The sequence below is a fragment of the Urocampus carinirostris genome, chromosome 5 (genome assembly GCF_059441175.1).
Source record: "Urocampus carinirostris isolate Australia breed hairy pipefish chromosome 5, RoL_Ucar_1.0, whole genome shotgun sequence".
NCBI classification, from domain to species: Eukaryota; Metazoa; Chordata; class Actinopteri; order Syngnathiformes; family Syngnathidae; genus Urocampus; species Urocampus carinirostris.
This window is the reverse complement of record NC_142353.1, coordinates 44,138,490-44,150,543: the sequence shown is the minus strand read 5'-3', so window position 1 is coordinate 44,150,543 and position 12,054 is coordinate 44,138,490. Positions and strand designations below refer to the sequence as shown.

Here is a 12,054-nt window from a genome sequence, read left to right as displayed (position 1 = left end):
GAACTCATTGCCGCCTGACTTCTGTAATTCTGTCACCCTGTCTACCCTCAAATTTGGTCTCAAAACCCATTTTTTCAGAATTGTCTATTTCTGATCATCTGCTTCACATACCGTCCCCTTTTCTACTTTGAAGTAAAATGTACTGTACCATTATTATTATTATTTTTTTGATCATTACTATTATCTGTCATGATTACAGATGTGCTTCTCCTTTGCCGCCAACTACCTTGGACTCTGATTGGCTCCCTGTCCCTATTTAAACCCACTACATTCTGTCCCCTTTTGTCAGTCCGTCTGCAAACTTCAGTGAACACTAGGTAAGTCATTTTCGACCCTGACTCCCACCTGTTTTTGCTCCCGTCTGTTCGCCGGCTTCGACCCGTTTTTTGATCCTGACCACGTCTACTCTCCTCCCCTGGGTTTCGACTCGTTTCCGATCCCGACCACGTTTTTTGCTCTCCTGCCCGCCTACTGACCGGCCTACTGCAGTTTGTTGACGGATTGGCTCCCTGTCAGTATTTAAACTCTGTCCTGTCAGTCCCATTTTGTCGGTCCGTCTGCGAATCTCTGTTTTTACATGGCAAGCCCTTTTTCCCCCTGTCCCGTTTTTTGGTCCTGTTTGTCTCCCGCTACGATCTGCTTTGATCTCGACAACGTCTGCTCTCCCGTCCTGAATTCCGACCTGTTTTGATCTCGACCACGTCTGTTCTCCCGTCCCGAATAACAATCCGTTTTTGATCTTGACCACGTCTACTCTCGTCTCCTGGCTTTCGACTCATTTCTGATCCCGACCACGTTTTTTGCTCTCCTGTCCTGGCTACTGACCCGTTTTTCTGTTCCCGACACCGACATCCCTCGCCACGGAAGTTCCACTTCCGCGTTCAGAGCGACCTGCTTCCCGCGCCCAACGATCACCGGATCGTGTGTGCAACCATTTCCTTTCTTCCAATAAAACTGAGAAAAACGTAACGCAAGTGGGTCCTGTCTCTGCTCTGGTCCTGACAATTATCAATATTATTATTACTTTAAAAACATACATAAACACACAAAACGCATGTAACCACCATAAAAACGTAGGGAAACGCAGAACAAAAATGTACGTAAATACGCACAAAAACAAGAGTAAACGCGCATGAAAAGGGTACGTAAACACGTACAAAAACACGTAAAGACGCACAAAAACATACGTAAAAACACACAAAACGTACAAAAATTCAAGCACAAAAACAGGTAAAAACACATTAAAAAGTAAGTAAACGAAAATGCACATCAGCACACTCAAAACTCAGATAAACACACAAAAAACGTACGCAAACACGTATGAAAATGTATGAAAACACAGAAAAACGTACGTAAACGCAGGCATTAATACTTGCATAAACTCGCGAAAACGTATGTAAAAACACATAAAAGTACTAAATAGGCACAAAAATGTGCATCAGCACACTCAAAACATAGATAAACACACACAAAAATGTATGTAAACGCGTATGAAAGCGTGTGTAAACACACAGAAAAACATACATAAACAGACATTAAAATTTACATCAACTCACATTTTTACAAAAACGGATGTAAAAACACATAAAAAAGTACTAAATAGGCAGAAAAATGTACATCAAAACACTCAAAACATACGTAAACACGCATATCGTACGTAAACACGTATGAAAGCGTGTGTAAACACACAGAAATTTTTAGATTATTATTTTTAGGCATTAAAATTTGCATAAACTCACAAAAACATATATAAAAGTACTAAACATGCACAAAAATGTACATCAAAACGTACTTAAAACACGAAAATCGTACATAAACATGTACGGAAATATACGTAAACACACACAAAAATGTACCGTATTTTCCGCACTATAAGGCGCACCTAAAAGCCTTTATTTTTTTCTAAAGCCGACCATGCGCCTTATAATACAGTGCGTCTTATATATGGATCAATATTAAGTCGCAAAGTCTTGCAACTAACTTGCAGCCGCCGACTCGATTTTGCCCCGAACGCGAAATAGTCCGCAGTGTATGCTGGGATTGATTTACCGGCGTTTCATTGGCTAACCAATGTGTCAATCATCATTTGAATTGATCACTATTGGCTAAAGTTATTCGGAGCCTCGGATAGGCTAGAAGGCCAAAACAAAGCCTGCAATTGGCCGAAAAAGATGTGTCAATCATCAGTTGAATCGATCACTATTGGCTAAAGTTATTCGGAGGTCAAGGGGCGGATCCTTTTTATCATTTACAGGCTGCCATTGGCTTAAACGGCGAAACAAAGCCTGCAATTGGCCGAAAAAGATGAATGTGTATAGCACGTGGCTGACGGCATAGAGAAAGCATTTTTTTCTATTCTGTATTTGTGAATATTGTATTCTCCTGGATTTACTACCCTCACGGATATAAGAGGACATTGGCTGCACATTATTATGATCACAACGACTTCGGTGAGCTACTCCGGGTTTTATATTGTCCCTGTATCTTGTTTCAGACTGAACTCGATGTTTCTGTGATAAGCGGTGCAGATCATGGATGGAATGGAGTGTCTATTTTTATTCAACTCATTTCCAAGTGTTTATTGTCATATGCACAGTAAAGTCGCGAGCGAAAAAGAAAATAGAAACTAAGGAATGGTTGGCATTTCTTTAACCTTCCGAGTGACATCGTACGGACATCGCATCCGCACGTGTTCTCGACACGTCTTTGCAAGCTTTGGGAATGTTAAGGGGGTAATCAGACTGAACCATCTGACTGTTTTGTCCACGTTCCCATTGTAGCGCCTTATAATCCGGTGCGTCTTATATATGTCAAAAATAGGACCAAAAACTATTTTTTCGGGGTGCGCCCTATTACCCGGTGCGCCTTATAGTGCGGAAAATACGGTATGTCAATTCAAGCACACAAACATGTATGAAAACACACAAAAATGTAAGTAAACACGAACGAAAATGTACATCAACACACTCAAAATGTACGTAAACACGCAAATCTGTCAGGACCAGAACTGAGACAGGACCCACTCGTGTAACGTTTCTCACAAGTTTTATTGTAAAGAAGCGAACACACGAGCCGGAGATCGCTGGTCATGGGGAGCAGGTTGCTCAGAGCCGGAAGTGGTATTTCTGTGGCGAGCGATGGCGGTGTCGAGAGCGGAAAAAACAGATAAGTAGCCGGGACAGGGGAACAAAAAAACTTGTTCGGGAAACGGGAATCAAACAGGAATCAGAACAGGAGAGAGTGAGGGTCAAAAAAGCTTGCCTAGCGTGAGCTGAGGTTTGCAGACGGACTGACAACGGGTGACAGGGGGTTTAAAAAGAAACTAGCAGCCAATCAGGTGAACAAAAAAACAAGTTCAGAAAACGGGAAACGGGAATGGAACAGGAATCAGAACAGGAGAGAGTGAGGGTCGAAAAAGCTTGCCTAGCGTGAGCTGAGGTTTGCAGACGGACTGACAACGGGTGACAGGGGGTTTAAAAAGAGACAAGCAGCCAATCAGGTGAACAAAAAAACAAGTTCAGAAAACGGGAAACGGGAATGGAACAGGAATCAGAACAGGAGAGAGTGAGGGTCGAAAATGCTTGCCTAGCGTGAGCTGAGGTTTGCAGACGGACTGACAACGGGTGACAGGGGGTTTAAAAAGAAACTAGCAGCCAATCAGGTGAACAAAAAAACAAGTTCAGAAAACGGGAAACGGGAATCGAACAGGAATCAGAACAGGAGAGAGTGAGGGTTAAAAAAGCCTGCCTAGCGTGAGCTGAGGTTTGCAGACGGACTGACAACGGGTGACAGGGGGTTTAAAAAGAAACTAGCAGCCAATCAGGTGAACCAAAAAACAAGTTCAGAAAACGGGAAACGGGAATCGAACAGGAATCAGAACAGGAGAGAGTGAGGGTCGAAAAAGCTTGCCTAGCGTGAGCTGAGGTTTGCAGACGGACTGACAACGGGTGACAGGGGGTTTAAAAAGAAACTAGCAGCCAATCAGGTGAACAAAAAAACAAGTTCAGAAAATGGGAAACGGGAATCGAACAGGAATCAGAACAGGAGAGAGTGAGGGTCGAAAAAGCTTGCCTAGCGTGAGCTGAGGTTTGCAGACGGACTGACAACGGGTGACAGGGGGTTTAAAAAGAAACTAGCAGCCAATCAGGTGAACAAAAAAACAAGTTCAGAAAACGGGAAACGGGAATCGAACAGGAACCAGAACAGGAGAGAGTGAGAGTCGAAAAAGCTTGCCTAGCGTGAGCTGAGGTTTGCAGACGGACTGACAACAGGTGACAGGGGGTTTAAAAAGAGACAAGCAGCCAATCAGGTGAACAAAAAAACAAGTTCAGAAAACGGGAAACGGGGATCGAACAGGAATCAGAACAGGAGAGAGTGAGGGTCGAAAAAGCTTGCCTAGCATGAGCTGAGGTTTGCAGACGGACTGACAACGGGTGACAGGGGGTTTAAAAAGAAACTAGCAGCCAATCAGGTGAACAAAAAAACAAGTTCAGAACACGGGAAACGGGAATCGAACAGGAATCAGAACAGGAGAGAGTGAGGGTCGAAAAAGCTTGCCTAGCGTGAGCTGAGGTTTGCAGACGGACTGACAACGGGTGACAGGGGGTTTAAAAAGAAACTAGCAGCCAATCAGGTGAACAAAAAAACAAGTTCAGAAAACGGGAAACGGGAATCGAACAGGAATCAGAACAGGAGAGAGTGAGGGTCAAAAAAGCTTGCCTAGCGTGAGCTGAGGTTTGCAGACGGACTGACAACGGGTGACAGGGGGTTTAAAAAGAGACTAGCAGCCAATCAGGTGAACAAAAAACAAGTTCAGAAAACGGGAAACGGGAATGGAACAGGAATCAGAACAGGAGAGAGTGAGGGTCGAAAAAGCTTGCCTAGCGTGAGCTGAGGTTTGCAGACGGACTGACAACGGGTGACAGGGGGTTTAAAAAGAAACTAGCAGCCAATCAGGTGAACAAAAAAACAAGTTCAGAAAACGGGAAACGGGAATGGAACAGGAATCAGAACAGGAGAGAGTGAGGGTCAAAAAAGCTTGCCTAGCGTGAGCTGAGGTTTGCAGACGGACTGACAACGGGTGACAGGGGGTTTAAAAAGAAACTAGCAGCCAATCAGGTGAACAAAAAAACAAGTTCAGAACACGGGAAACGGGAATCGAACAGGAATCAGAACAGGAGAGAGTGAGGGTCGAAAAAGCTTGCCTAGCGTGAGCTGAGGTTTGCAGACGGACTGACAACGGGTGACAGGGGGTTTAAAAAGAAACTAGCAGCCAATCAGGTGAACAAAAAAACAAGTTCAGAAAACGGGAAACGGGAATCGAACAGGAATCAGAACAGGAGAGAGTGAGGGTCAAAAAAGCTTGCCTAGCGTGAGCTGAAGTTTGCAGACGGACTGACAACGGGTGACAGGGGGTTTAAAAAGAAACTAGCAGCCAATCAGGTGAACAAAAAAACAAGTTCAGAAAACGGGAAACGGGGATTGAACAGGAATCAGAACAGGAGAGAGTGAGGGTCAAAAAAGCTTGCCTAGCGTGAGCTGAGGTTTGCAGACAGACTGACAACGGGTGACAGGGGGTTCAAAAAGAAACTAGCAACCAATCAGGTGAACAAAAAAACAAGTTCAGAAAACGGGAAACGGGAATGGAACAGGAATCAGAACAGGAGAGAGTGAGGGTCAAAAAAGCTTGCCTAGCGTGAGCTGAGGTTTGCAGATGGACTGACAACGGGTGACAGGGGGTTTAAAAAGAAACTAGCAGCCAATCAGGTGAACAAAAAAACAAGTTCAGAAAACGGGAAACGGGGATCGAACAGGAATCAGAACAGGAGAGAGTGAGGGTCGAAAAAGCTTGCCTAGCGTGAGCTGAGGTTTGCAGACGGACTGACAACGGGTGACAGGGGGTTTAAAAAGAGACAAGCAGCCAATCGGCGTCCGAGGCAGTTGCAGACACACAAAAATGTACGTAAACACTGACAATAAGCAACACTAAATTGACGAAGACGCTAAAAGAATTATTGTGTTGTTTATTTCATAAATAAAACTTCTTTACACAAATGATATGTGTTTTTAATTGACATAGTCTGTCTTGTTGTGAGTAAATAGGCGCCGCGTTGTGTTTGTACGGTTTATTAAGGTGAATAAGGGGGAGTATTATGTAAAACAGTCGTGAAACTCATGAACCGTCTTGAAGAGTACTGAAAAGTATGAAAAAGAAGTGATTTTTTTTTAAAGTTGTGAAAAATTCTCAAAAATAAAAGTAGGGGAAAATAGTGAAAAGTATGGCAAAAGTAGTGAAAAACTGGGAAGGGTATTGAAAAGAGTAATGCAGAGTTGGTACTCTGGAAAAACTGAAAAAAAATGAAAAAGTGCTTTAAAAATGACAGAAAAGATTATGTAAAGCAGTAGTGTCATGAATCGGAACAGGATCGGGACCCAAACGCGTGACGTTTCTCACACAAGCCTTTTATTTTACGGGAAATGGGGAGTCATGCACGTTAGGCAGCAGTCTGGTGTGGAATGACAGGAATCCAGAGGCCGACGAGCTCGATACCGATTGCCCGAGCAGATATCAGACAGATAGGGTCGATACCGGACAGGACGGGACAGACAGGATGGATATCAAAACCAGGTATCGAAAATAAACAGGACAAACTAGACAGGAACAAAACTGAAAACTGATATTAAACAGAACAAAATAAACGGGAACAATACCGGACAGGAAATACTAACAGGAAACAGGACCGAGTCAAAACCCACGTCTTGCGGGGCAGAGGTTCGTTGACGGACTGACAAAGGGTGAGTGAGAGCACTGAGCTTAAATAGAAGGGAAGCGAATCCGTCAACGAGCTGCGACTGGTGCCACGCGGGCGGGGCCAATTGGGCGCCATGGCAACTGTGACAAGTAGTAAAATATAATAACCCGTTTTGATGAGTACTGAAAAGTATGAAAAAAGAAGAATATTTTAAAAAGCACTGAAAAATACAGAAAATTATAGAAAAAGTACTAAAATGTAGGGAAAAATGTGGCAAACATACTGAAAAACTGTGAAGTGTATCGAGGAGTAATGCAGAGTACGAATAAATGGGAGCAAGTGGCTAAGGTTGACAGGTATGCGTGGGATTTAAATTAATATTGTTTCTACCACTATGAGGCGCTAAATAAAACACACTGTCCCTTTAAAATCGAGACCGTTGCTACATTTTGGATATTCCTTGCATAACAAACTCAAGGAGGGGGGGCACGGTGTCAAACTCATTTGAACTCGGGGGCCACACAATAGAACAAACATTCTGTCGGGGGCCGGACGAGTAGATTAAAGGGAAAGAAAAAGAGAGATAAAGAAATAAGAGAAAGAGGGATGAAAAAGACAAAGAAAGAAAAAGAGAGAGAGGGATAGAGCGTGAAAAACAAAAGAGATAAAAAGAGAAGTCGTGAGAGGGGAAAAGAAAGGAAGAGGAAGAAAGAAATCCAAAGAGAAATAGAAAGACAGAAGGAGAGAAAAGAGAAAAGAAAGCGCGAAGGGTAGGAAGAGAGAAAGAGAAAAGAGAGAAAGTTGTAAAGACACAGAAAGAGAAAGAGACAAAGAGCAACAAAGGAAGAGAAAGAGAGAGTGAGAGAGCGTGAGAAACAAAAGAGATAAAAAGTTGTGAGAGAGACGGAGAAAGAAAGGGAGAGGAAGAAAGAAATCCAACGAAAAATAGAAAGACAGAAGGAGAGAAAAGAGAAAAGAAAGCGCGAAGGGGAGGAAGAGAGAAAGAGAAAAGAGAGAAAGTTGAAAAGACACAGAGAGAGAAAGAGACAAAGAGCAACAAAGGAAGAGAAAAAGAGAGACACGGGGAGTGAAAGAGACAGAGTGGGAGAAAAGGGGTGGGAAAGAAAGAGAGAGAGAGAGAGAGAGAGAGAGAGAGAGAGAGAGAGAGAGAGAGAGAGAGAGAGAGAGAGAGAGAGAGAGAGAGAGAGAGAGAGAGAGAGAGAGAGAGAAATACAAGTATAGTGTCTTTGTTCGAGGCACCTTTCTTTGGCAACATCAAGTTGCCATATTTCAACCAGCAGCTCGTTTTTCTCCTGCGCTTCTCTGAGTGTTGTCTCGCAGGCCGGATTCAATCCCTTAGCGGGCCTGATCCGGCCCGCGGGCCGCCTTTTTGACACCTGTGGGGTATGGGGTGACGGAGGGGGGTTCCTTTACCTTCTAATGTCCACCACCTGCAGAGAACAACTGCCCCCCTCCCCCCCCCCCCCCTTTTTTTTCCATTTTCTGCACCGAGTTACGCAATACTAGAAGGAAGCTAGCTAGCCGCGGTTCGCGGGCTCTCTCTCTCCCACGCGCACGCGGTCGCATTTTTTGGCGTCTCACCTCCAGCGTGCGCATCTCCTTTTGCGTGAGGTCGTTGGAGGCGGCGCATTTGGTCCTGAGGCCCTCCAGGCTGGAGATGCTGATGTCGATCATGTTCTGCACCAGCTCGCATTGCTGCAGCGCCTTTTGCGCCTTGGGCGCGCTCTCGTCCTCCATGCTTCCCATCCACGCACGCGCTGAATCTGGATCCTCTCCTCCGTGCGTGCGGCGGTTCCTCACGTCCGACGGAGAGCTAGGAGCGCTAGGAGCGCTAGGAGCGCTAGGAGCGGCTCCATCGCCGATGAGGATGATGGTGCCTCCTCATCGCGGTGCCGATGGAGGAGGTGGAGGAGGAGGAGGGGATCGGAGGAAGGGAGGAGGAGCTCACGGTGAGGTGATGCCAGCCGACGATGGACGCCAGGCTCCGAAAATGGAGAAGAGGTGGAGGGGGGTGGGGGTCCGTTTTGGGTGGTATTTCCCCGGCTTGTTAGTCGTCAATCACGCAAATCTCGCGTGGACTCGAGCGAAACTTTGATGTGCGTCAGGTTCCGGGGTGGCCCAGGGAAATAGATTTCGTCGATTGAGACGTAAAATTCCATTTGAGGAAAGACCTCGAAGAAGGGATGAAAAGAGGACCATGAAGTTGAATGGGGTCTTCAGAACTCAAACACGTTTAAAAAAAATACGACACAGCCCTGCTACATGATGTCAAAACACCAACTCGATTCGAATGAACCCAACTTGAAAGAAAGAACAAACAAAATGTTTCCAGAGAAAGAATCTATATCAGATAAATGTACAGAAACAGAACAAGGAAGTTTACTAGGATCTCCAGAATGCAAAGATATTAAAGATACTCCAAGACTGCATTACAGACTGCATAAGACTGCTACATCATGTCAAAAAACAACTTGATAAAAAAAAAAAACTTGAAAGAAAGACATCTTAACAGAGAAGCAGATAGCAAACAGAAAAAGAACAAGAAAGTTAACTAAGAGCTTCAGAATTCACACCGATGAAAGATACTTATAAGAATAGCCCTGCTACGTCATGTCGAAAACACTAGCTAGAACAAAATGATCAAAACTTGAAAGAAAGAAGACACAAAATTTATTTACAGAGAAAGAATCTGTATCAGATAAATGTACAGAAACAGAACAAGAAATTTACTAGGATCGTCATAATGCAAAAACATGAAAGATACTCTAAGACTGCATTACCCTGCTACATCATGTCAAAACACTAACTAGATTCGAATAAACCCAACTTGAAAGAAAGAAGACACAAAATGTATTTACAGAGAAGGAACCTGTATCAGATAAATGTACAGAAACAGAACAAGAAATTTACTAGGATCGTCATAATGCAAAAACATTAAAGATACTCTAAGACTGCATTACCCTGCTACATCATGTCAAAACACTAGATTCAAATGAACCCAACTTGAAAGAAAGAACACACAAAATGTGTTTACAGAGAAGGAATCAGTATCAGATAAATGTACAGAAACAGAACAAGGAAGTTTACTATGATCTTCAGAATGCAACGACATTAAAGGTACTCTAAGACTGCATTACCCTGCTACATCATGTCAAAACACTAGATTCAAATGAACCCAACTTGAAAAAAAAACAAAAAATGTATTTACAGAGAAGCAGATAGCGTACAGAAAAAGAACAAGAAAGTTAACTAAGATCTTCAGAATTCACACGGATCAAAGATACTTATAAGAACAGCCCTGCTACATCATGTCAAAACACTAAAAACATTCCCACACTCAGACAGAACAACAAGTGTGCCATGACAATGGGACCATTAAATACAATGCAGGGAAACTAACTATAACTGCACAAAACATGAAAACAAAAAAAAGAGTGGAACTGTTTGATAGTAAAAAAAAAGCTCTAACTGAACAAAACATAAATGGAGGACATATAACAAAACATTGTTGCCGGTGAACAGAACAAGACAATAGTGCCAATGACAAATAGACCATGAAATATTATGCAGAAATGCTAAACAGAACATGAAAGGAAGACAAACAGCGTATGTTAAAATACAAACTAGTTCTAAAAGAACAAAATATAAAAGGAAGACACTTCATAGAACATTCCCATACGCAGACAGAACAAGTGTGCCATGACAACAGGACCATAAATATAACGCAGGAAAGCTAACTAACTCTAATTGAACAAAACATGAAAATGAAAAACAGTGGATACGGTGGAACATTGGAAGGTCTAACTGAACAAAACATGAAAATAGACACCTGGAGAAACAGAAACATTCCCACACTCAGACAGAACAACAAGAGTGCCATGACTATGGGACCATTAAATATAATGCAGGGAAGCTAACTATAACTGAACAAAACATGAAAACGGAAAAGAGTGGAACTTAAAAAAAAAGCTGTAACTGAACAAAACATAAATGGAGGACAATACACAAAACATTCTTGCCCATGAACCAAACAACAATAGTGCCAATGACAAATAGACCACGAAATATTATGCAGAAATTCTAAACAGAACATAAAAGGAAGACAAACAGCGTATGTTAAAATGCAAACTAGTTCTAAAAGAACAAAATATGAAAGAAAGACACCTGAAGGAACATTTCTACACACAGAACAAGTGTGTCATGACAACAGGACCATGAAATATAATGCAGGAAAGCTAACTAACTCTAACTGAACAAAACATGAAAATGGAAAACAGTGGATACGGTGGAACATTGGGAGGGTCTAACTGAACAAAACATGAAAGGGGGACGACAAACAAAACATTCTCAACCGTGAACAGAACAACAATTAGGCCGTGTCGACGAGATCGTGAAATATAAAGCAGGAACACTCACAACCTCTAACTGACCAGAACATGGAACGAAGTCATACAGCGAATGTTACAATGCCATCTAGTTCTAACAGAACAAAACAAGAAAAATGAAGAAAACATAAGAAACATTCCCACACACGGCTGAGACAATAAAAGCGCCATGACAACTAGACCATGAAATATAATGCTCGCATGCTTATAAGCCTTGACTGAACAAAACATGAAAGAGGAAAACAGTGGATATGGTGGAACAATGGGAAGGTATAACTGAACAAAACATGAAGTTGGACAACAATGACTGTGGACAGAACAACAACAATTAGGCCATGCCGACGAGATCGTGAAATATAAAGAAGGAACACTAACTAATTCTAACTGACCAGAACATGGAAGGCGGGTAAACAGGGAATTACAATGCCATCTAGGTCTAACAGAACAAAACATGAAAAAGGAAGAAACATAAGAAACATTCCCACACACGGCTGAGACAATAAAAGCGCCATGACAACTAGACCATGAAATATAATGCTAGCATGCTTATTAGCCTTGACTGAACAAAACATGAAAGGGAAAAACAGTGGATATGGTGGAACATTGGGAAGGTATAACTGAACAAAACATGAAGTTGGACAACAATGACTGTGGACAGAACAACAACAATTATGCCATGTTGACGAGATCGTGAAATATGAAAAAGGAACAAAAACTAATTCTAACTGACCACAACATGGAAGGGGGGTAAAGAGGGAATTACAATGCCATCTAGTTCTAACAGAACAAAACATGAAAAACGAAAAAAAAAAACATAAGAAACATTCCCACACACGGCTGAGACGACAATAAAAGCGCCATGACAACGAAACCATGAAATATAATGCTCGCATGCT

The 12,054-nt window shown here is 42.6% G+C and overlaps 1 protein-coding gene across 1 annotated transcript in view; it reads right to left on the bottom strand.

Moving 5' to 3' along the window:
• Nucleotides 1-8,747, bottom strand: part of ksr2 (kinase suppressor of ras 2) — a 137,456-nt gene extending 128,709 nt beyond the window's left edge. The window contains exon 1 of the mRNA XM_088336947.1: nt 8,355-8,747. Coding sequence (XP_088193073.1) covers nt 8,355-8,519 — 165 coding nt within the window. The 5' untranslated portion in view covers nt 8,520-8,747. The remainder of the gene's footprint in view (nt 1-8,354) is intronic.
• Nucleotides 8,748-12,054: the final 3,307 nt, after the last annotated feature.